At 44.4% G+C, this 23,834-nt stretch overlaps 1 protein-coding gene and 2 non-coding genes across 3 annotated transcripts; 2 read left to right on the forward strand and 1 right to left on the reverse strand.

Annotated features, from left to right (window-relative positions):
* The first annotated feature begins 1,642 nt into the window (after positions 1-1,642).
* Positions 1,643-1,749, forward strand: LOC135276635 (U6 spliceosomal RNA). The gene has a single exon (XR_010344175.1). It is a non-coding gene; the product is annotated as a U6 spliceosomal RNA (small nuclear RNA).
* A 3,319-nt stretch (positions 1,750-5,068) lies between these two features.
* LOC135276630 (U6 spliceosomal RNA) lies at positions 5,069-5,175 on the reverse strand. Its single transcript, XR_010344169.1, has one exon. It is a non-coding gene; the product is annotated as a U6 spliceosomal RNA (small nuclear RNA).
* A 10,297-nt stretch (positions 5,176-15,472) lies between these two features.
* Positions 15,473-18,772, forward strand: LOC105728054 (class I histocompatibility antigen, Gogo-B*0102 alpha chain-like). Its single transcript, XM_064380599.1, has 7 exons — positions 15,473-15,536; positions 15,665-15,934; positions 16,177-16,452; positions 17,022-17,297; positions 17,438-17,554; positions 17,996-18,028; positions 18,134-18,772. Exons 1-7 carry the CDS (start codon positions 15,473-15,475, stop codon positions 18,448-18,450), a joined length of 1,353 nt encoding a protein of 450 aa, XP_064236669.1. The 3' UTR covers positions 18,451-18,772.
* Positions 18,773-23,834: the final 5,062 nt, after the last annotated feature.

Genomic DNA, 23,834 nt, shown 5'->3' on the forward strand with positions numbered 1-23,834 from the left:
ATGCATATGCTTGATGTTGCCTCTTATATCTCTTCTGTTGATTTTTCTTCATACTTTTTCCCTTGTGCTCCTCAAATGGGACAATTTCAATTGACTTATGTTTGCATTTACTGATTCTTTATTCTGCATACTGAAATCTGCTCTTAAAGCCCTCTAGTAAATCTTCCATTTTGCTTCCTGTACATTTCAGCTCCAGAATTTCATTTGGTTCCTTTTCACTATTTTTACCTGTGTATTGATTTTCACCATTTAGTGAAATGTAGTTCTCCTGATTTTCTTTAGTTATTTGTCCATGGTTTTCTTCAGCTCTTTGACTATGTTTAAGACAGTTGATTTAAAGTCATTGTCTAGTAAGTCAGTCCAGTGCTTGGCATTCTTCAGGAACAGTTTATGTCCATTGCTTTTCCTGTGAATGGGTCATACTTTCATATATGCATAAATCATACTTTTTGAAGTTGAAAACTAGATATTTTGATATTATAATGTGGTAACTCTGAAACTTATATATGCTAAACTATTTTGTACAGACTGTATTCTTTATTGTGTGTTGTCACTGAAGTCTCTGTTCTTTTAGCTCAGTGGTATTCCAGTGTTTTGACAGAAATTTTCTTATATGTTTTGAGCCAAAAAGAAAAATTTCCAGTCTTTTCACCCAGGCTTTGTGCTTGTGTTGGGATCATGCCTTCAACAGTCAGTTGGGAAGTTTACAACTCTTCCTTTGCCTTTACTTCTTGCTTATCCAGCGATTGGCAGTCAGCTAGAGGTGTGAACAAGGGACCTTCTTGGGTGCCTTGTGAGCATGTACCCCTCACTAGTCATTTATAAGGCTATCTACTTTCCCAGGAATATGGAAGCTTTCCAAAACCCTACTTCCCCAGAGCATCTCACTCCCATCTTTCCCTTCCAGTCTTTTCCGTGTATCTACTACTTTCCTCAATTGATTTTTTTTTTTGGCCCCAGAAGTAGCTGCTGACTCATTGGCTTTTAAAAGTTTTTTATTGGGCTGGGCGCAGTGGCTCGCGCCTGTAATCTCAGCACTTTGGGAGACCGAGGTGGGTTGATCACGAGGTCAAGAGATCGAGACCATCCTGGTCAACATGGTGAAACCCCATCTCTACTAAAAATACAAAAAATTAGCTGGGCATGGTGGTGCATGCCTGTAATCCCAGCTACTCAGGAGGCTGAGGCAGGAGAATTGCCTAAACCCAGGAGGCGGAGGTTGCGGTGAGCCGAGATCGTGCCATTGCACTCCAGCCTGGGTAGCAAGAGTGAAACGCCGTCTCAAAAAAAAAAAGAAAAAAAAATTTATTTTATTTTATTTTTTATCAAATGCTCTCTAGCTTGGCTGTCTGCCCTGAGACAGATCGAAGTAGGGGGAAAATGTAAAATTTCTGTTCATCCTTCAGGGAGTTGCCCAACAGGAGAAAAAAAAAAGAGTTCTTTGAGAGCAAGATCTGCTCAGCTCCATCTGGCACCAGGACCCCACCCTAGGAACCCAGGCTGCTGTCCTCAAGACCACTGATGACCTGGAGAAGGAGAAATGGGCCAAGGGTACGTTGTGATCCCACTAAGCTCTGCTACTGAATTCCAGATATTTTTATTTTCTGCATTCACTTGGTTGCTATAAATCTTTGAAGATTTTGTGTTCGCTTTGGCAGCACATATACTAAAATTGGAACGATACAGAGAAGATTAGCATGATCCCTGTGCAATGATGACATGCGAATTCATGAAGCATTCCATTAAAAAAAAAAACTTTGAAGGTTTTTCAGAGTTTCAATACACTTGATTGTCAACCCAATCAGAATATCTGTTGGTGCAGTCCAGGAATCTGTGGTTTAACAACTCTCCTCAAGATTTTTTTTGTGTGTGTGAGTGTGTGTGTGTGAGTGTGTGTGTGCTGTTTCACAAGCACATTGTCTCTTGTGCCATCCCTCTTGTGTTGGGCTGGGCTCCTGGAGTTTCCTATGCCACCATGCTCTCTCATGTCACTCCCCTCAGCTGGTTTTGAATTGTGCTTATGCATCACAATTCCTGGCCTGTTAATTATCTCCAGGAAACATTTTTACTTGGTAAACGTTCATCAACCCCCTACTTTATCCTGGCTACTGTACTCCATGGACTTGAGTATGAGAAAAAGAAATCAATGTTCCTCAGATCTCATGGATGGCACAGCCTAGGTAGGGATGGGAACATGGATGAGGAGATAATAATCCAACATATTAAGTACTTTACATTATTTTTTCATTTGAACTCTATGTTATTAATATTTTATAATGACAATATTTATTTATGTGTACCTGTGATTACCTTTCTTTCTTTCTTTCTCTTTCCCTCCCTCCCTTCCTTCCATATTTTATGACCTAAATATTTTTAGAGTAGGAATTTTGCCAATAAACCAATGGTCCCAATTATATTAAAATGTCCTTATTTTACTCTTACTCTTGAAAGATGGATTTTCCAGCCACAAATTTCTCCTTTCACGTTGCTTTTCCCTGAGCTCTTCTATGATGCTCTTTCTTCTGATTGCTGTAGGTATTTAGGAGAAATCAGCTACATTCTAATCCAGCTGATGTTCAGATGATCTGTGTTTCTGCTGTTGCTACCTTTAAGTTCACCATTTGTCTTTAGCATCTGACACTCCAGGGCAGTACTTTTTTCAGCCATCATATTCACTGTGAAACCCAGAATAATAACCTCACAAATATATCCAAACCTTAAGCCCTAGAACTTTTAAATATGTTACCTTATAGAACCAAAGGGACTTACAGATATGATTAAGGGTTTGGACTTTGTGATGGGGAGATTATTTTGGATTATCTTGGCAGGCCCAATCTGATCACAACTTCTTCTTTTATTTTAATTTTTATTATAAATTCCAGGGTATGTGTATAGGTTCTACAGGTTTGTCACATAGACAAATGTGTGCCATGGTAGTTTGCTGCGCCTATCACCCCATCATCTAGGTATTAAGCCCAGCATGCATAACTCTTTTTCCTAATATTCTCCCTCCCTGAAGCTACTCCATGACAGGCCCCACTGTGTGTTTCTCCCCTACCTGTGCTCATGTGTTCTCATTATTCAGCTTGCACTTGTAAGTGAGAACATGCTATAGTTGTTTGTTTTTCTGTATCTGAATTAGTTTGCTGAGGATAATGGCTTCCGGCTCCATCCATGTCCCTGTAAGGGATATGATGTTATTCCTTTTTATGGCTGCATAGTATTCCATGGTGTATGTGTTACACATTTTTCTTTATCCAGTCTATCATTGATGGTCATGTGGGTTGATTCCATGTCATTGTTATTGTGAATAGTGCTGCAATGAACATATGTGAGCATGTATCTTTGTAATATAATGATTTATATTCCTTTGTGTGTATACTCGGTAATGGGATTGCTGGGTCAAATAGCATTTCTGGTTCTCAATTCTGAGGAATGGTCACACCATCCTCCACAATGGTTGAACTAGTTTACATCTCCACCAACAGTGTAAAAGCATTCCTATTTCTCTGCAAACTCACCAGCATCTACTATTTCTTGACTTTTTAATAATCTCCATTATGGCTGGTGGGAGATCATATCTCACTGTGGTTTTGATTTGCATTTATCTAATGGTCAGTGATGAGGAGCTTTCTTTCATGGGATTGTTAGCCATCTTCTTTTAGGAAGTCTTCTTTTGAGAACTGTCTGATTATGTCCTTTGCCCACTTTTTAATGGGGTTGTTTGTTTTTTTCTTGTAAATTTATTTAAGTTCCTTGGAGATTCTGGATATTAGAACTTTGTCAGATGGATATATTGCAATTCCGCCCCCCCACCGACTTTGTAGGTTGTCTGTTCATTCTGGTAATCATTTGTTTTGCTGTGCAGAAGCTCTTTACTTTAATTAGATCCCATTTGCCAATTTTGGCTTTTGTTCCAATTGCTTTTCATGTTTTTGTTGTGAAATCTTTGACTGTTCCTATGTCCTGAATGGTATTACCTAGATTTTCTTCTAGGGTTTTTATAGTTTTGGGTTTTACATTTATGTCTTTAAACCATATTAGTTAATATTTGTATAATGTGTAAGAAAGGAGTCCAGTTTCAATTTTGTGCATATGGCTAGCCAGTTCTCCCAGCACCACTTATTAAATAAGAAATTTTTTCCTGGTTGCTTGTTTTGGTCAGGTTTGTCGAAGATCACATAGTTGTACATGTGCGGTCTTATTTCTGAGTTGTCTATTCTGTTCCATTGGTCTATGTGCCTGTTTTTGTACCAGTATCATGCTGTTTTGGTTACTGTAGCCTTGTAGTATAGTTTGAAGTGGAGTAGCATGATGCCTCCAGTTTTGTTCTTTTTGCTTAAGATTGTCTTGGCTTACAAGCTTTTTTTGGTTCTATATGAATTTTAAAATCATTTATTCTAATTCTGTGAAAAATGTCAATGGTAGTTTAATAAGAATACCATTGAATCTATACATCACTTTGGGCAATATGGCCATTTTCACGATATTGATTCTTCCTATCCATGAACATGGAGTCTTTTTCCATTTGTTTGTGCCATCTCTGATTTCCTTGAGCAGAGGTTTGTAGTTCTCTTTGAAGAGATCCCTTAATTCCCTTGTTAGCTGCATTCCTAGGCATCTTATTCTGTTTTTGGCAACCTTGAATAGAAGTTTATTCACGATTTGACTCTCTACTTATCTGTTGTTGGTGTATAGGAATGCTTATGACTTTTGCACACTGATTTTGTGTCTTGAGACTTTACTGGAGTTATTTCTTAGCTTAAGAAGCTTTTCTGCTGAGACAATTGGGTTTTCTAGATATAGGATCATGCCATTTGCAAACAAAAGCAATTTAACTTTTTCTCTTCCTATTTGAATATCCTTTCTTTCTCTTACCTGATTGCCCTGGCCAGAACTTCTATGTTGAATAAGAGTGATGAGAGAGGGCATCTTTGTCTCATGCTAGTGTTAAAGAGGAATGTTTCCAGCTTTTGCCCGTTATGTATGATATTGGTTGTGGGTCTGCTATAGATGACTTTTATTATTTTGAGGTATGTTTCTTTGATACCTAAATTATTGAGATTTTAAAAATATGGAATGCTTCAAAAATTTGCGTGTCAGCCTTGTGCAGAGGCCATGCTGATCTTCTCTGTATTGTTCCAATTTTAATCTATGTGCTGCCAAAGCGATCACTGATCACAAGTTATTAAAAGTGGAGATAACTAAAGAAATGTGGGTGAGAGGAAGTGTTGGATTTCATCTGCAGTAATTTTTGTGTCTAGTGAAATGTGATTATCTCTGTCTTTTATTCTTTAATTAAGTGGTAAAATGCATTACAGATTTAAAGTTTAACTATTCTTGTATTCTTGGTATACATAACCTAGGCAGGATATTTAATTTGTTTACAGCTCATTGGTGGACACAGTCTACTACTATTTTTCTCAGTATTTTTACCTCTAATTGCTTAGAAGTGATTACCCTGTCATGCTTTTCTCTTATGTATTCCCTAGCTGGCTTTAGAATCTATGTGATTTATGCATAAACAATAATGAATTACTGGCTTTCTCCATGTTTCTTCATTCTGTTGAATATTATGTATAAGTTCAGTAACCTTCTTCGAAGTTTTGGTAGAACTTATCTGTAAAACATTCCGGATATGCCTGAAGGGAAATAAAATTCTGCAACCATTTAACTTCTTTACTTGTGGTAAGTTCTTCCCGTTGATATAATCTTGTTCATAGTTTCACAATTATTTAAACCTCTACTCTATCTTTAGTGGCATATTTATTTGTCATAATGCTATTTTATTCTTAATTACCATTGCCTGTTTTATTTTTTCATCCAAAGAAACAGCTGCTTTTGGCATGCTGGGCCCTCAACGGTGGCAGCTGCCAGGTCATCCTTGGTGAGTGTTGACTCAATTGCTGTACCCACGCAGTGTCCATCCCAGTCATCATGGCCATTTTGTACAGGGACTCCATGAGCAAGCCCTCTGTGGCTGAGTGGCCTCATCCATCAAGCCATCTTGCCCACCTTATTACAGGGATCTCCATCCCCTAAAGACCCTCTTGTAGGCATCCACATACAACCACTATCTTCACACTCTCTGCCTGTAGGAGGAGGTCTATGTGTACCTCTCTCCTCCACCTCCCAATTTTCCAACTCTGTTTTCTTCAAGTTGGTGACTGGCCAGCCAAGCCATGAGCCACTGCCCATGACTCATTCATTCATGCACTACTGGGCATCATTTCACATCCTCCACCTCCCATGGGCCTGTTTGGGTTTTGATTCCTAGTTCCTGGCTCGGCAGCCATTACAAAAGCTGTTCTGGTGTCAGCTCCAGGGCCTACTGTTCTTCTTGTAGATTCTCTTCTTTATATGTATTTATTTCCTGGAATTTAAAAAATGCAGTAATTTTTTCAATGCAGCATTTCCAAGGATGTACAGTAGGAGTGATTCTTCTTACTGTAGATAGAATTGCTTGAAAACATCAGAAATGTATATGTGAGTGAAGGACAGCATGCATGGAGAAACGGGGACAATCCACAAGCAGGCAGTGGATTTTCACAAAGTGAACACTCGGGCAAACAACACCCACATCAAAGTACAGCAGTCACAGACTCCTAGAAACACCTTTGGGACCTACTCTGTATGAACCACCCTCCCCAACCCTAGAGTAGACACTCTGGATTTTTCAGCTCCATCAAGTCGTTTATGTTCTTTTTGCTGGTTATTCTAGTTAGCATTTCATCTAACCTTTTCTCAAGGTTCTTAGTTTCCTTGCATTGGGTTAGAACATGCTCCTTTAGCTAGGAGAAGTTTGTTATTACCCACCTTCTGAAGCCTGCTTCTGTCAATTCATGAAACTCATTCTCTATCCAGTTTTGTTCCCTTGCTGGTGAGAAATTGTGATCCCTTAGAGGAGAAGAGGTGTTCTGGTTTTTGGCGATTTCAGCCTTTTTGTGCTGGTTTCTTCCCATCTTCATGGATTTATCTACCTTTGGTCTTTGAAGTTGGTGACTTTTGGATGGGGTCTCTGAGTGGATATCCTTTTTGTTGATTTGAAGCTATTTCTTTCTGTTTTTTAGTGTTGCTTCTAACAATCAGGCCCCTCTGCTTCAGGTCTGCTGGAGTTTGCTGGAGGTCCACTGCAGACCCTGCTTGCCTGGGAATCACCCATGGGGGCTGCAGAACAGCAAAGATTGCTGCCTGTTCCTTCCTCGGGTAGCTTCATCTCAAAAGGGTACCTGCCAGATGTCAGCCAGAGCTCTCCTGTATGACGTGTCTCCCGGTCAGCATAAATGGGGTTCAGGGAGCCACATGAGGAGGCAGTCTGTCCCTTATCAGAGCTCAAGTGCTGTGCTGGAAGATCTGTTGATCCCTTCAGAGCTGCTGGACAGGGACATTTAAGTCTGCTGAAGCAGAACCCACAACCACCCCTTTTCCCAGGTGCTGTATCCCAGGAAGGTGGGAGCTTTTTTTATAAGTCCCTGACAGGCTGCCCTTTTTTTCAGAGATGCCCTGCCCAACAAGAATGGAGTGTAGTCACTGTCTGCCTGCAGAGGCGCTGCTGAGTTGCCGTGGGCTCTGCCCTGTTGCTGTGTAAACTTCCCAGGGGCTTTGTTTACACAGGCAAGGTTAAAACCACCTACTTGAGCCTCAGCAATGGCGGACTCCCCTTTCCCCCACCGAACTCATGTCCCAGGTTGAGCTCAGACTACTGTGCTGGTTGTGAGGATTTCAAGCCAGTGGATCTTAGCTTGCTGGTCTTCGTAGAGGTGGGATCTGCTGAGCCAGATCACTTGGCTCCCTGGCTTCAGTTCCCTTTTTTTTCAAGGGAATGAGAGGTTCTGTCTCGCTGGAGTTCCAGGTGCCACAGGGGTATGAGGAAAAAAAAGAAAACTGCTGTGTCCAAAACAGCCACCAGTTTTGTGCTGGAAACCCTGGGAGCTGGTGCTATACGCACCAGAGGGAATCTCCTGGTTTGCAGGTTGTGAAGACCATGGGAAAAGTGCAGTATATGAGCCAGAGTGTTGAGTGTCTGGAAAAGTCCCTAATGGCTTCCCTTGACTAGGAGAGGGAGTTCTCCAGCCCCTTGGCTTCCCAGGTGAGTCGACACCCCACCCTGCCTCAGTAGCTCTCCTTGGGCTGCACCCACTGTCTAACCAGCCCTAATGAGATGAACCTGACCTCAGTTGGAAATGTGGAGATCACTCACCTTCTCGCTTGCTCTCACTGGGAACTACAAACCGGAGCTGTTCCTATTCAGCCATCTTGGCAGAAGTCCACTCTTGATTCTTAACACAGATTAGTTCTTCCAGTTCTAGTTGAATGACATTATGTAGTCACCGTCATGTCCCTGGGTCTTATCATCTTGATGTGCGTGGTTGTGGCCTATTCACTCCCATGGCTGTCCAATGCTCTACTTTATAATAGCTCACACTTCTCATCCCTTCACTATTGATAGACAATTGTTTTGTATCCAGATTTTACAAATCATGCTTCTATGAATAATATTTTTATATATTTTGGCACACACATATGTGCACTTCTATTGGTTTATAACTAACAGTGCAATTGCTGGGTCATAGGTGAGTAGATGCTTGTCTTAGTCTCTCAAAAAACAAGTTTCTAGTAGTAGACAAACAGAAGAGGAGGGTAAGTCTCTCACTTTAGAAATTATCAGATAATAAATGAGGAAGTAATGAGACTTAGACTATAATAACTCTTTTGCAATTCATCATGAATTAGCAGATTTAGCCATTGAATAGCAATGACAATTGATAACACAATAGAAGAAAGAACTAATGTGAGGTTCTTCCTCTTGATGAAAGAACACAATCCAGTACCATCAAACAAGTGCAAGTGAAAAAGAAATCAAGCCTGAAGCTAAGCTGACCTCCATAGCCAATTACCAATTTAGAGGCAATACGGGTAATAGAAATACATATTCAACTACGCCTTGGGGAGCAATCAGCAAAATGCACACTATAGGAAGCTCTACCACACAATATACATTTCAAGGAGAATCTGTAGAATAAAAGAGAGCAAAGCATATTTCTAAGGTAAAACTAAATTATAATTTTAGATGATAAAATTATAAAATAGAACAAAGAAGTGATGATCATAAAAGTCAGAAGAGAAAAGAGTTTATTGCTGGGCTGGAAAAATGATGGGGCTTCTGGTTTGCCCCCGAAATGTCTATCCCTGGTGGTTAATGGGTGTTTACATTTTATTAAAGGACACAAATTTTAGATAGTTTCTTTTTTCCTTTTGGAGTCCTATATTTTATTGTATGTCACGAAGGCTAATTAAAAAGTGATTTATAAAATATGGTTCCTGATTTGCCCAAAGCGTCCTCCTCATTTTCCTCTCTGTACACCGAGCACCCAGAACACCCAGCAGCCCCAGGACCCCCAGCAGGGTGACCTCACTTCTAAGTGTGCATGCAGCTCACATCACCAGAGGCAATATGCAGGCTTACTCCTTGACTTTTGGAAAAACCTGATAGGACACAGCTGAGGATAAATCTTCCCCGCGTCTTCAGGCTCCTGGCCATCAGTGTAGAGAGCCGGTCCTCACCTCTCCACAGGCGTCTTCGTGGCCAGAGCATCCTCTCTGCGTGGAAAGTAAGACCTGGCCCTTCCCCTGAACACGTGTCATGGATCTCGCCAAAGGTGGAAATGACACCATTCCTCCCCCGGCAACCTCACGCTTCTTTTGCTTTACAGGAAAGTTGATTCAACCTGGTATCCAGTGAAGAAATCCCAAGTGCAAAAGAGAGGTAGATCTCAGGGCTGTGCGTAATCTGCAAAAGGAAGCGCATGAACCACCAGGGGGCGCTGCTGCACTGCTGCTGCTCCCAGGAAGTGGATGTCCTGGATGAGTTTTGAGGTGGAGAGAGGGGTGTCATTGCTCATCCTCCGGATTCCGAGTAAAAAGCTTCCTGCCCAGCCCATCTCCTTCTTGAATCCTCAACGCCAATGAGGACCGTCTCCTCACCTCCCTGGTCTAGGCTTTTTAAGACTGGAAAGTGGATGTGATTTCTAGTTTCAGCATGTCCTGGTTTATTGTGCTACCAGTAAAATAAAATAAAAATATACATTGAACAAATAAGAAGTAAAATAACCCATATTGAACAAAGGTTTACAATGTGTTTTTTAGAGTCAAGATTGTCCCTCTGTGACTGGGCTGGAGTCCAGTAGTGCAAGCATAGTTCACTGCAGCCTTGAATTCATGAGCTCAAGGGATCTTCCCACCTCAGTGTCCCTAATACCTGGAAATATAAGTGCCCACCACCAAGCCCAGCTAAGGGTATTTATTTTTATTTTATTTTTTAGAGGCGAAGGTCTCACATGTTGTCCAAGCTGGTATCCAACTCCTGATCTTAAGCTATCCTTTGCCTTAGTGTCCTGAATTGCTGGGATTACAGGCATGAGCTGTCATCCTGGCTCGTACTGTACTGACACCATCAAGATTTCCTCCTCCAAATGTGGACACAGCAGCAGACACCCCTCGTCTCTTGGGTCAGGACACTGGATAGAGTGGAATAGCAAGGCAACAGAGTCACTGCAGAAAGCTTCCATGTGGAAGAGGTCCAGCAGGGAGGGCCAACTGTCCCAGGGCAACCATATTTAGGGATAACTCCTCTTTCTGGGCAGGACTGTTCTTTGATTACCTTTGTGTTCATAATAGTTCTGAAATCGTAGGATGATGAGACTCAAGACTGGCTAAGATTTTTTTTTTTTTTTTTCAAAAAAACCATCTCCAAGATTTGTTGATCTTTTGAATTTTTTTTGGTGTCTCAAGTTCCTTCAGAATTTAACTCATTCTTAATATTTTGCAGTTCATTTTCAGTTAATAATGTACTAGTACCCATAGATATAGAAAACTTGCAACCATTTATCCTCTATAAAATGTTTACCTCTTATGATATAGATATTATACGTAATATATCCTATATAGGTATGAGCACCACAAAAAAAGAACTTTTTACTTTTTCTCATCTTTAAACAATTTGATGTATATAAAGTAAGAGTAAATGAGGGGAGCAAGATAGCCTTTTGCACTTAGTTCAATATTTACCATTTTTGGTCATCTTCATCTTTTCTGATAATCTCATTTTCCACCCGGTATCATTTGCCTCTGGCCTGGGGAATTTTCTTTACCAATTGTTATTGTGCAGATCTGCTGGTGACAAATTCTCTCAATTTTCTTTTACTTGAAATATCTCCTTATTTTGCCTTCCTTTAAAGGACATCTGTGCTGGATATAGAATTCTTAGTTGACCTTTTATTCTTGCAGCAATTTAAAAATGTTTTTCTACTTTCTTTTGTTTGTATGGTTTCTAATAAGAAGTCTTTGGTCAGGACCAGGAGAAACAGAGAAACCCAAACTGGAAAAATAACATGGTAGACCTAACACTTATCACATCAATAATGACAAAAACATACATGGATCAACACTCCAATGAAGAGCAGCAATTGTGTGACTTGGTTTAAAAAAAACACAGAACCAGACTGTATGCAGTTTCCAGATATGCACTTTCTTTTTCTTTTTTTAACTTTTAGTTAAGGGGTGCATGTGCAGGTTTGTTACATAGGTAAACTTGTGTCATGGGGTTTTGTTGTACAGATTATTTCTGTACCCATTAATACCCACCCTAGTGATAAGCCTTAGTACCCATTAGCTATGTTTTCTGATCCTCTCCCTCCTCCCACCTTCCACCCTCAAGTAGACCCCAGTGTGTGATGTTCTCCTCTACTTGTCCATCTTTTCTCATCATTTAGCTCCCACTAATAAGTGAGAACATGTGGTATTTGGTTTTCTGTTCCTACATTAGTTTGCTAAGGACAGTGGCCTCCAACTCCATCAATATTCCTGTAAAGGACATGATCTCATTCTTTTTAATGGCTGCATAGTATTCTATGGTGTATATTTCCCTTTTTTTTTTTTTTTTTTGAGATGGAATCTTGCTTTGTCGCCAGGCTGGAGTGCAGTGGCATGATTTTAGCTCACTGCAACTTCCACCTGAAGAGTTCAAGAAATTCTCCTGCCTCAGCCTCCCAAGTAGCAGGGACTAGAGGCACATGCCACCATGCACAGCTAATTTTTGTATTGTTAGGAGAGACGGGGTTTCATTATGTTGGCCAGGGTGGTCTCCCTCACTTGACCTCATGATCTGCCCCCTTTGGCCTCCCAAAGTGCTGGGATTACAGGTGGCCACATTTTCTTTATTAAGTCTACTATTGATGAACATTTAGATTGATTCCAAGTCTTTGCTATAGTGAATATTGCTACAATTAACATATATGTACATGTAAGACATGCACTTTGTTTTTTTATTTAATTTATTTTATTTTACTTTAAGTTCCAGGCATGTGCAGAACCTGCAGGTTTGTTACATAGTCTGCCATGGTGATTTGTTGCACCTATTGACTTGTCTGTCCTCTAAGTTCCCTCCCCTCGATCCCAACTCCCCAACAGGCCCTGGTGTGTGATGTCCCCTCCCTGTGTCCATGTATTCTCATTGTTCAGCTCCCACTTAGGAGTGAGAACATGCAGTGTTTGGTTTTCTGTTCCCATGGTGGTTTGCTGAGGATGATGGCTTCCAGCTTCATCCATGTCCCTAAAAAGGACATGAACTCATTCCTTTTCATGGTTATGTAGTATTCCATGGTGTATATGTACCACATTTTATTTATCCAGTCTGTCATTGAGGGGCATTTGGTTTGGCTTCCTGTCTTTGCTATTGTAAATAGTACTGCAGTAAACACATGTGTACATGTGTCTTTATAGTAGAATGATTTATATTCCTGTGGGTATATGCCCAGTAATAAGATTGCTGATGAGTCAAACAGTATTTCTGGTTCTAGATCTTTGAGGAATGGCCACACCGTCCTCCACAATGGTTGAACTAGTTTACATTCCCACCAATAGTGTAAAAGTGTTCCTATTGTTCCACAGCCTTGCCAGCATATATTTTCTCTTGACTTTTTAATAATTGCCATTCTGACTGGCGAGAAATGATATGTCACTGTGGTTTTGATTTGCCTTTTTCTAATAATCAGTGATATTGAGCTTTTTTGCATATGTTTCCCGGCCATGTAAATGTCTTCTGAGAAGGGTCTGTTCATGTCCTCTGCCCACTCTTTAATGGGGCTGGGTTTTTTCCTTGTAAATTTGTTTGAGTTTCTTGTAAACAAATATGTGAGCTCTCATCATTCTTGTTTAAACACCTAACAGGCATCCTAGCCAGTGCAACATGGCAGGAAAATGAAATAAAACACTAATAGAAGGACCAGGCATGGTGACTCACACCTGTAATCCCTGCATTTTGGGAGGCTGATCACTTGAGTTCAGGAGTTTGAGACCAGCCTGATAGTGAGACCTCATCTCTACTAAATACAAATAATTGTAAAAGAAAAAAGATCGGTAGACAGAAAAGGAAGAAATAAATGTCTTTCTCTGTCACCAGCTTCATTGCATATGTAAAGAACACTAGGGAATTTGGAAAAAAAACTCTAAATTAATCATTGAATTCGCCAAAGAGTTCATAAAATATATGTAATAAGTCACTTAGATGACATGAAAAGATAGCAAGCAATGCTAGTCATCAAAGAAGTGCAAGTTAAAACCACAATGAGAAACCACCACACATCACCTGGAATAGGTAAAGTTAAAAAGACATATGGTAAGTCTAAATACTGGCAAGAATGTGGAAAAAGTAGGAAGGCCTGATTTTGCTGATGCAAATGCAAAAAAATGTTGCAGCCAATTTGTAAAGCTGTTTGGCAATTTCTTATACAGCTACTCATCCATTACCACATGATCCAGCAATTCCATAAATATGTATTTATCCAAAAGAAGTAGAAAATGCAAGGCCACACTTGTGAACAGTTATTTATAGTGGCTTCATTAATAACACACCCTAACTGGAGTAGTCCCCATGTCTATCAACTGGAGAATAGAGAAACCAATGAGTAAACTGGGATTCCAGCAATACCGGGCAGCTGCTCAGCAACAAAAATGAATGAATGGCATCATCTCAAACACTGTTATGCTGAGTGAGAGACCAAACAAAGGACTACATCACATATAATTGCATGTCCATGAAATTCTAGAAATTTCACTACTGCAGTGACAGAAAGCAGAGCAGTGGTTGAGTGAAGGGAAGGGGGTGAAGGTGAGAGGCAAGGATTAAATAGAAAGGGACAGAAAGAAAGTTTTTAGGGAAAAGGAACTTTTCTCTACAGTGTCACAATTTGAGAGTGATTGGGCAATGGGAACTGAGGGGAGAGCAGGGTGTGAGGGATGAGAGGGGCAGAGAGAAGGGCTGGAGAAGCAGGAGATGAGGAAAAGAAGCAGGGGAAAGAATTCTAAAGCAGTGGAAGAGCCTAGGAGGGGGTTCTTTTCTTTCAGTATTTAATACAATTTGTGGGACTGCCTAAAAACTAATGACTTCCCTATGATTTTTAAAAAAAATGGCTTACAAAAATACCAAGTGTCCGAATAAAATATGCACACTGCTTACATGTGCATAGTTCACGAAAGCAGGCAGTGCTTGACCGCTGGTGAAGAGCATTGGGACTGCACCGAGCACTGGCAACTTTGAGGTGATGACTACAGGCTCCCAGTTCAATATAGAGTAACAAACGCTGCTACTTTGTATTCAGGAGATGTTCTGGACTCACACAGGGCAACTCCAGCTAGGGAATGAGATAATTTTAAATGCAACGACCCAGAATCACAGATCCATAGTCTGGGAAAGTAAAACTTAGGAGATTTGAGACTTTAACTGCAATGCTATTTTGACACAGGCCTTTTACGATTAGAATTCTAACCATTCAGGGATTACCAATATTGTGCTACCTACTGTATTAATAAACAAAAAGGAAACTGGTCTCTATAAGAATCTCTCTCTGGTGCCTTCAGACAAAACTTCACCAGGTTTAAAGAGAAAACCCCTGTCTCTATACCTCTATTCCAGGGCGAGCTCACTCTCTGGCATCAAGTTCCCCGTGGTGAGTTTCCTTGTACAAGAGTCCAAGGGGAGAGGTAAGGAGTGGGAGGGAGGGAGTCCAGTCCAGGGAGGGGGATTCCAGGACAAGAAGTGAAGGGGAAGGGCCTGGGGAGTCTCTCCCTGGTTTCCACAGACAGATCCTTGGCCAGGACTCAGGCAGACAGTGTGACAAAGAAGCTTGGTGTAGGAGAAGAGGGATCAGGACAAAGTCCTAGTTCCCGGGCGTGGCTCTCAGCGTCTCAGGCGCCCAGGGCCCTGTCTGTTTTGGGGAGGCGCAGCGTTGGGGAGTCCCCACTCCCGTTTCACTTCTCCCAACTTGTAAGATCCTTCTTCCTGGATACTCATGACGCCTCTCCAGTTCTCACTCCCATTTCTAGATAAGTCAATCAGCGTCGCCGCGGTCCCGGTTCTGAAGCCCCCGCTCACCTACCTGGACTCAGATTCTCCCCAGAGGCCGAGACTGGGGTCATGGAGCCCCGAACCCTCCTTCTGCTGCTCTCGGAGGCCCTGGCCCTGACCGAGACCTCGGCGAGTGAGTTCGGGGTCGGGAGGGAAACGGCCTCTGTGGGGAGGAGCGAGGGGACCGTCCGACGGGGGAGCAGGACCCGGGTAGTGGCCCCGAGAGGAGGTTCGGCGGTCTCAGCCCCTCCTCGTCCCCAGGCTCCCACTCCATGAGAGGTTTTTACACCACCGTGTCCCGACCCGGCCGCGGGGAGCCCCGGCACATAGCCGTGGGTTATGTGGACGACACGCAGTTCATGCGGTTCGACAGCGACTCCGCGATTCCGAGGATGGAGCCGCGGGCGCCGTGGGCGGAGCAGGAGGGGCCGGAGTATTGGGACCGGGAGACACGGAGAGCAGAGGCCTGCGCACAGGCTTGCCGAGCTAGCCTGCGGGAGATACGCGGCTACTACAACCAGAGCGAGGCCGGTGAGTGACCCCGGCCCGGGGCGCAGGTCACGACCCCCTCCCCATCTTCCAGGGACGGCCCGGGTCCAACTGAGTCTCTGGGCCCAAGATCCACCCCGAGGCTGCAGAACCCACTCGTACCCTGGACCCGAGAGAACCCCAAGGCGCCTTTACCCAGTTTCATGTTCAGTTTAGCCCCAAATCCCTGCGGTTTGGTCAGGGCGCGGCAGGGTGGGCGGGGCTGACCGCAAGGGCGGGGCCAGGGTCTCACACCTTCCAGGTGTTGTTTGGCTGCGACCTGGGGCCCAATGGGCGCCTCCTCCGCGGGTACTGCCGCATAGCCTACGACGGCAAGGATCACGTCGCCCTGAACGAGGATCTGCACTCCTGGACAGCCGCGGACACGGCGGCTCAGGTCACCCAGCGCAAGTTGGAGGCAGAGAAACATGCAGAGCGGTTGAGGGCACAGCTGGAGGGGGAGTGCGTGGAGAGGCTCAAAAGATTCTTGGAGAACGGGAAGGAGACGCTGGAGCGCGCGGGTACCAGGGGCAGTGGGGAGCCGTCCCCATCTCCTATAGATCTTCCGGGATGGCCTCCCACGAGGAGGGGAGGAAATGGGATCAGCGCTAGAATATCGCCCTCCCTTGAATAGAGAATGGCATGAGTTTTCCTGAGTTTCCTCTGAGAGCCCCCTCTGCTCTCTAGGACAGTTAAGAGATGATGTCTCTGAGGAAATGGAGGGGAAGATGGTCCCTGGAATACTGATAGAGTCCCCTTTGACCCCTGCAGCAGCCTTGGGCACGGTGACTTTTTCTCTCAGGCCATGTTCTCTGCCTGACACTCAATGTGTCTGAAGGTCCGATTCCAGCTTTTCTCAGTCCCTCAGCCTCCACTCAGGTCAGGACCAGAAGTCCCTGTTCTTCCTTCAGAGACTAGAATTTTTCAAAAAGTAGATTATTGCGGGTGCTGTGTCCAGGCTGGTGTCTGGGTTCTGTGCTCCCTTCCCCACCCCAGGTGTCTTCTCCATTCTCAGGATGGTCCCATGGATGATGCTGAGGTGTCCCATGAGAGATGCAAATTGCCAAAATTTTCTGACTCTTCCCATCAGAATCCCCAAAGACACATGTGACCCACCACCCCATCGCTGACTATGAGGCCACCCTGAGGTGCTGGGCCCTGGGCTTCTACCCTGCGGAGATCACGCTGACCTGGCAGCGGGATGGGGAGGACCAAACTCAGGACACCGAGCTTGTGGAGACCAGGCCAGCAGGGGATGGAACCTTCCAGAAGTGGGCCGCTGTGGTGGTGCCTTCTGGAGAAGAGCAGAGATACACATGCCATGTGCAGCACAAGGGGCTGGAGGAGCCCCTCACCCTGAGATGGGGTAAGGAGGGGGATAGGTAAGGAGGGAATTGGGGGGAGTCACATCTCTTCTCAGGGAAAGCAAGAGCCCTTCTGGAGCCTTGAGCAGGGTCAAGGCTGAGGTCTGGGGTCAGGGCCCCTCACTTTCCCCTCCTTTCCCAGAGCCGTCTTCCCAGCCCACCATCCCCATCGTGGGCATTGTTGCTGGCCTGGCTGTCCTAGGAGCTATGGTCACTGGAGCTGTGGTCACTGCAGTGATGTGGAGGAGGAAGAGCTCAGGTAGGGAAGGGGTGAGGGGTGGGGTCTGGGTTTTCTTGTCACACTGGGTATTTCAAACCCCAGGTAGACGTGTTCCCTGCCTTATTACTGGGAAGCATTATCCACACTTGGGCTGACCCAGCCTGGGGCCCTGTGTGCCAGCACTTATTCTTTTGTGAAGCACATGTGACAATGAAGGACAGATGTATCACCTTGACGATTGTGGTGATGGGGTCCTGATTCCAGCATTCATGAGTCAGGGGAAGGTCCCTGCTAAGGACAGACCTTAGGAGGGTGGTTGGTCCAGGACCCACACCTACTTTCTTGGTGTTTCCTGATCCTGCCCTGGGTGTGTAATCATGGTTCTAGAAACTTCTCTTGGGTTCAAGACTAGGAGGTTCCTCTAAAGTCTCATGGCCCTGCCTCGTCCTTGTCCCCTCATAGGACATTTTCTTCCCACAGGTGGAAAAAGAGGGAGCTACTCTCAGGCTGTGTGTAAGTGGTGGGGGTGGAAGTGTGGAGGAGCTCACCCACCCATAATTCCTCCTGGCTCACATCTCCCACGGGCTCTGACCAGATCCTGTTTTTGTTCTACTCCAGGCAGCAACAGTGCTCAGGGCTCTGATGTGTCTCTCACAGCTTGTAAAGGTGAGATTCTGGGGGGCCTGAAGTGGGTACGGGGTAAGGCAGAGGGGAAAGGACTGGGTAATGGGGATTCTTTGACTGGGACATTTCCAGTGTGTGGTGGGCTGTTCAGAGTGTCATCACTTACCATGACTGACCTGAATTTGTTCATGACTATTGTTTTCTGTAGCCTGAGACAGCTGTGTTGTGTGGGACTCAGATGCAGGATTTCTTCATGCCTCCCCTTTGTGACTTCAAGAGCCTCTGGCATCTCTTTCTACAAAGGCATCTGAATGTGTCTGTGTCCCTCTTAGCATAATGTGAGAAGGTGGAGGGACAGCCCATCCCATGTCCACCATGACCCCTGTCCCCACACTGACCTGTGTTCCCTCCCCAGTCATCTTTCCTGTTCCAGAGAGGTGGGGCTGGATGTCTCCATCTCTGTCTCAACTTCATGGTGCACTGAGCTGCAACCACCTACTTCCCTATAGAAAATAAGAATCTGAATATAAATGTGTTTTCTCAAATATTTTCCATGAGCGGTTGATGGGTTAATTAAATAAGTCAATTCCTGCAATTTGAGAGAGGAAATAAAGACCTGTGAACCTTCCAGAATCCACGTTTGCTGTGCTGAGTCTGTTGCAGGTGGGGATGGAGAAGGCTGTGAGGAGCTGAGTGTGGATGGGGCCTGTGCCCTGCTGAGTCCATCATGGGTTTTATGTGGTCAGTCCTCAGCTGGGTCAGCTTCACTGCTCCATTGTCCTTGTCCCTTCAGTGGAAACTTATCCCATGGGAGCTGTGACCACAGAGGCTCACACATTGACCAGGGCGGCCCCTGCACACGGGAGTCTCTGTGTTTCTGAGACAAATTTTCAGACCCATTCATCTCTTGCCCTCCTTCTAGGGCTCCTCTTCCGCTCTGCTCTCCCGCCCTCTCTTCCTGCCCTGGTTCCAGTGATCTTGGTGCTGGCTCCAATCCCAACTCATGAATCTATAAAGCAGAGTCTAATTTAGACTTACATTTGTTTGTGAAATTGGACCCATCATCAAGGACTATTCTTTCCTGAAGAGAGAATCCTGATTGTGTGCTGCAGTGTGCAGGGGTGTGTGTGGGTTGGGAGTTGGTGTGGGAGGAGGGATGAGGGAGGGAGGACACACTAGCAGCCCTGCTGAGAAAAGCACAGGTGGCTTGGATGTCAGTGTGAGGGGTCCTTGTTCGGTAGCTGCCAAGTAACTACACTTGGCTGGAGTCTATGTTAATAAAGATACTGCCTTTAGAATAGGAGATGCTCTAGAGTGACCTTCGTTGTCGGCCAGACATAGGACAGAGTGGTTCTGCATCTCGTCAACATCACTGAAGTAAAATCAGAAAAATCTGTAACCTTGTGGAGCATGTGTTCCAGTGGGAAGAGGCAGATGATTGATACACTATAACCAGAGCAAGGAAGGAAAGTGCTAGAAGGTGGTAAGTGCAGTGAGGCTGGTAATCCAGGGTATGAAGAGTGGGGACAGGGAAGGTGGCTGCTGTGCTGGAGTAGTCAGTGTGCACCACGTTGCAAAGGTGACCTTTGAGGAAAGAGTTGAGGGACATATGAGTGTCCACGAGGATATCTGGGCAAGTTCTTTCCAGGCAGGGGAACCTCCAGTGCAAATGCACTAGGGCAGGAAGGTGTCTGTGTTCCCAGGAGAAGAAGGAGGCCAGGAGGGCTGGAGAGAGAGAATCTGAGATGAGGTCAAAGGTACAGCCAGGGCAGGTGGGCCTGGAGGGTGTGGAGAAGCATCTGACCTTTGCTCTGAGTAAGATGGGGAGGTAGCAGACAGTTTTGAGCAGAAGAGAAACGTGGTACAACTTCTCTTTTAAAAGGAGCTCTGACTGCTGTGCTGAGAACAGAATTAAGAGGTGAGCGATGAGGGAGGCAGAAGGGAAAACAGTGGGAAGCGAGTGCAGTATTCCAGGCTGGAGATGTCATTACCTTGACTGGGGTGTCGGCAGGGGAAATAGTGGGATGTGAGGGGATTTTGGATACATTTTAAGATGGACTCACAGCATTTGCCAATGGATTGTATCTGTGGTCAAATCAAGGACATCCACAGTTGTAAAATGAGTGAGTAGAAGGAAGGGTGGAGCTGCTGTGGAAATGGGGAGACTCTGGCAGGAGCATACTGAGGAGGGGGCATCCCAGGCACTCAGTGGAGGAGATGTCTACTCGGAATGCAGATGAGGGAGCTGGGGTGGCAGTTGGACAAACTCCAGAGTTTAGGGGAAAAAAGAAATAGACTGGAATGGAGACATAGATTTAGGAGGTCACACCGTATAAACAATACTTAAAACCTCAAGTATGGATGAGGGCACCAAGGAAGTGACTGGCTGTAGAAAAGAATGAGTGCAAGGACTGAACCCTGGACCTTCAGTTCTAAGGGATCTGATCAGACCATACCAAGAGCAGACTGCACAGTTCTGACCCTATGCCTAGAGGACACTTAGACAAATAACTCCCATGTGCACAGGGATCACCTGGACATGGTGCTGTGATCCAAGAAGTCTAGGGTTGAGCAAGAGATTCTTGATTTATGAGAAGACTGGAGCCTATGTTTCTGGTCTCCAGATCAAGAACACCAGGATCCCACAAGTCTGAGCATCAGCCTCGCCTGTAGTGCTTGTTATATAAATGATGGCTTGGTCTTATGCATAATACTCTGAGACAGGTGTTCTGGGAAATGGCCTGAGTATTTTCTAAATCCCTGCCCTCTCTGTTGGGAGCCAGATTGGGAACCACTGAGATCAGAGATCAGAGTGCCCAGGGTGGGTGGATAGGGTGGGTTTCCAAACCTTGTGTAAAAGAAGATTTTTCTCTCAGAAATAAAAGGGAGGATGTATATAATCAGTTATGAGATGTGATATTCCCTGCTGATCTCTCCACCATGGGGTAGAGGCCAGGTAGACAATTCCGGATGTGGCTCTCACACAAAGGACACTTCTGAATGCTGCTCTCTGACACTGGGCCACACACTGATTTCTCACTCACTTATTGGAGCAAACTATGGAAAACAAATTTCTCTAATTTATACATAAAGTAGTATATCTGGTATTGGGGGATAATTTTATTGTGAGGAAGACCACAGAACAAGGATGGAAATTACACAACCGGGAACAAAATCCACAGCCCACCTGGGATGAGGTCCCTCCTAGAAACAACTTCCCTTGCTGCTGAGCACAGATGCCACGGCTCACACTTCTGACATCGTAGTGCTGGACGCTGAACCCTGAGGCTAGGACAGATGTCACTGCTGCACCTGGAAACTGGACATCACCACTGCCACTCAGCCATCTTTACTAAAATGCATTCTGCACAGTCCCAGCCTCTCTGTGTCACCTCATTCTGGCTCAGATTCTGGCAGTGATACAGGAGTTAAGAAGAAATTATTTAGGCAGAGAGCATGGGTATGGAAGCCCTCAGTAATGTTTTCCTTTTAATGAAAAGTGGCCCCAAATAATTTTCTTTTCTAACAAAGAGCAGCCTGTAAAATCATGCTTCAGACACAGACAGGCAAGCTGGGAGCTCTCACGGGTGAATGCGGCAGCTGCGCCAATAGGAAAAGGACACCTGGGACTAGGCATGGTCCCCATGGTGGCTCTGTCTTCCTTTCTCTTTACCAGCCATGTGTACAGGAAAGAGCAGACAACATGGGACCAGCCAAGTGGAAAGCCCATTTCATAATAGGATTAGGGTGGGGTGAACAGCCTTCCCCACAAACTGTGTAAATGTCACACCTGTTCCAACCAACCTGTGGGCCCTACATAAATCAGACACCATCTTCTCAAGCCTGCCTATACAATCCGATACACTCCCATTCCAGGCTGGGATTCCCTTTCAGGAGCCCCTCTATCTCGCAAGAGAGAGCTGTTTCACATTTTCTCTCTTTTGCCTATTAAACCTCTGCTCCTAAACTCACTCCTCATGTGTCAGTGTCCTTAATCTTCTTGGTATGGGACAATGAACCCTAAGCATTTATTGGAGAGAAAGATACTGCTTCAGCAGGTGGTCTTCTGACTGGTGCAGCCTAAGACTCATGTCCATGATCAACTGCAGGAGTGACTGGAGTGTTGTGCTCTTCTAGGAAGGGAGGTGGCTTCTGTCTCCTCTCAAAACTTTACATTTTGTAGGCCAGGCATGGTGGCTCACACCAATAGTCCCAGTACTTTGGGAGGCCGAGGTAGGTGGATCACCTGAGGTCAGGAGTTTGAGACCAGTCTAGCCAACATAGTGAAACCCCGTCACTACTAATAATACAAAATTAGCCAGGCATGGTGGTGCATACCTGTAATCCCAGTGACTCGGGAAGGTGAGACAGGAGAATTACTTCAACCTGGAAGGTGGAGATTGTAGTGAGCTGAGATTGCACCATTGCACTTCAGCCTGGGAGTAAAACTCCACCACACACACACACAAAATCGCACACACACACACACACACTTTACATCTTGTAAACCAAAAATAAACTTCAAAGCCACCCCTCCCAACCATCTTAATGTACACCCTCCTCAGCCAGGGCACTCAACAGTTAACCTGAAATACTGGCTCAGGTCACCATGGGAAGTAGGTGTTGAACATGTCTCATTACGCCCTCTACCCTTTTAGAATTTAGGAAAAGCTGACCAGCATTTACCATCAACACAGACCTTAAGTCTGATCAGAAACATTTCCAATCTATTCTCTCTGAAGGCGGCCACATGAAGGTTTCATCTGCACGATTAAATTTTGGTCTCCACAACCTCTTATCATAACCCAGACATTCCTTTCTATTGATAATAACTGAATCATTTGCCAATCCGAACATTTGAAAATCTACCTATATCCTAGAAGCACTACCCCCACCCCCACTTGCTTCAAGTTGTCCTGCCTTTCTGGACTGAACCAATGTATATCTTAAATGTATTTGATTGATGTCTCATATCTTCCTAAAATGTATAAAACCAACCTGAACCCCAACCACCTGAACACATGTTCTCAGGGTTTCTTTAGGGCTGTGTCATGGGCTGTGGTCACTCATATATGGCTCAGAATAAATCTCTTCAAATATGTTACAGAGTTTGACTCCTTTTATTGACAGTGTGGAATTATGATGTAGGAAGAGGGTTCAAGTGCTGGGTGTGAGGGGTGGGAAAAGAATGATAAATTTTAATTCTTAGAGCAGTGATTCAAGACGAGAACTTTATCTGGTACCTGGTAGGCACTTGGAGTGTCTGAATGAACCAGTGACTAATAAATAACATCTTTCCACCCTTCCTTTGAAAGTAAGTTATTACATCAAGTGTTTGTCTATCCCAGTTGATATTCTAGATTATTGGAGTGGCATTGTGTGGTGGTGAAATGATTATTCACACATCTTCCCTCCGCATTGTCTCTTACTAGGATTTAAAACCCCAGGTTTGTAAGATCTCAGAAGATCTAGGTGCACATTGATGTTTTATATTAATATCTATATTTTCTTGCGTGTGGAAATATTTCTGGGGAAAGAACCTCTACCATTTATTAGTTTTTATGTGACTCCCCTCAGAGGCCTAAAAGAAAATCCTAACTTCTAGGTTAGAGGTAGGACCACTCCATGTGTGGACAATAAACAGCTGCTAGCAACCTGTGTTTAGCAGAGTAGGATCATGAAATAAATGTTTATG

The sequence above is a fragment of the Aotus nancymaae genome, unplaced genomic scaffold (genome assembly GCF_030222135.1).
Source record: "Aotus nancymaae isolate 86718 unplaced genomic scaffold, 86718_ANA_hifiasm-v0.15.2.pri h1tg000027l, whole genome shotgun sequence".
Classification (NCBI taxonomy): Eukaryota; Metazoa; Chordata; class Mammalia; order Primates; family Aotidae; genus Aotus; species Aotus nancymaae.

Coding starts and splice junctions, on each gene's coding strand:
- LOC105728054 (XM_064380599.1), top strand. CDS start 15,473: ATGGAGCCCCGAACCCTCCTTCTGCTGCTCTCGGAGGCCCTGGCCCTG. Junction 15,935..16,176: donor CTACAACCAGAGCGAGGCCG/GTGAGTGACCCC, acceptor GGGCGGGGCCAG/GGTCTCACACCTTCCAGGTG. Junction 16,453..17,021: donor GGAGACGCTGGAGCGCGCGG/GTACCAGGGGCA, acceptor TCTTCCCATCAG/AATCCCCAAAGACACATGTG.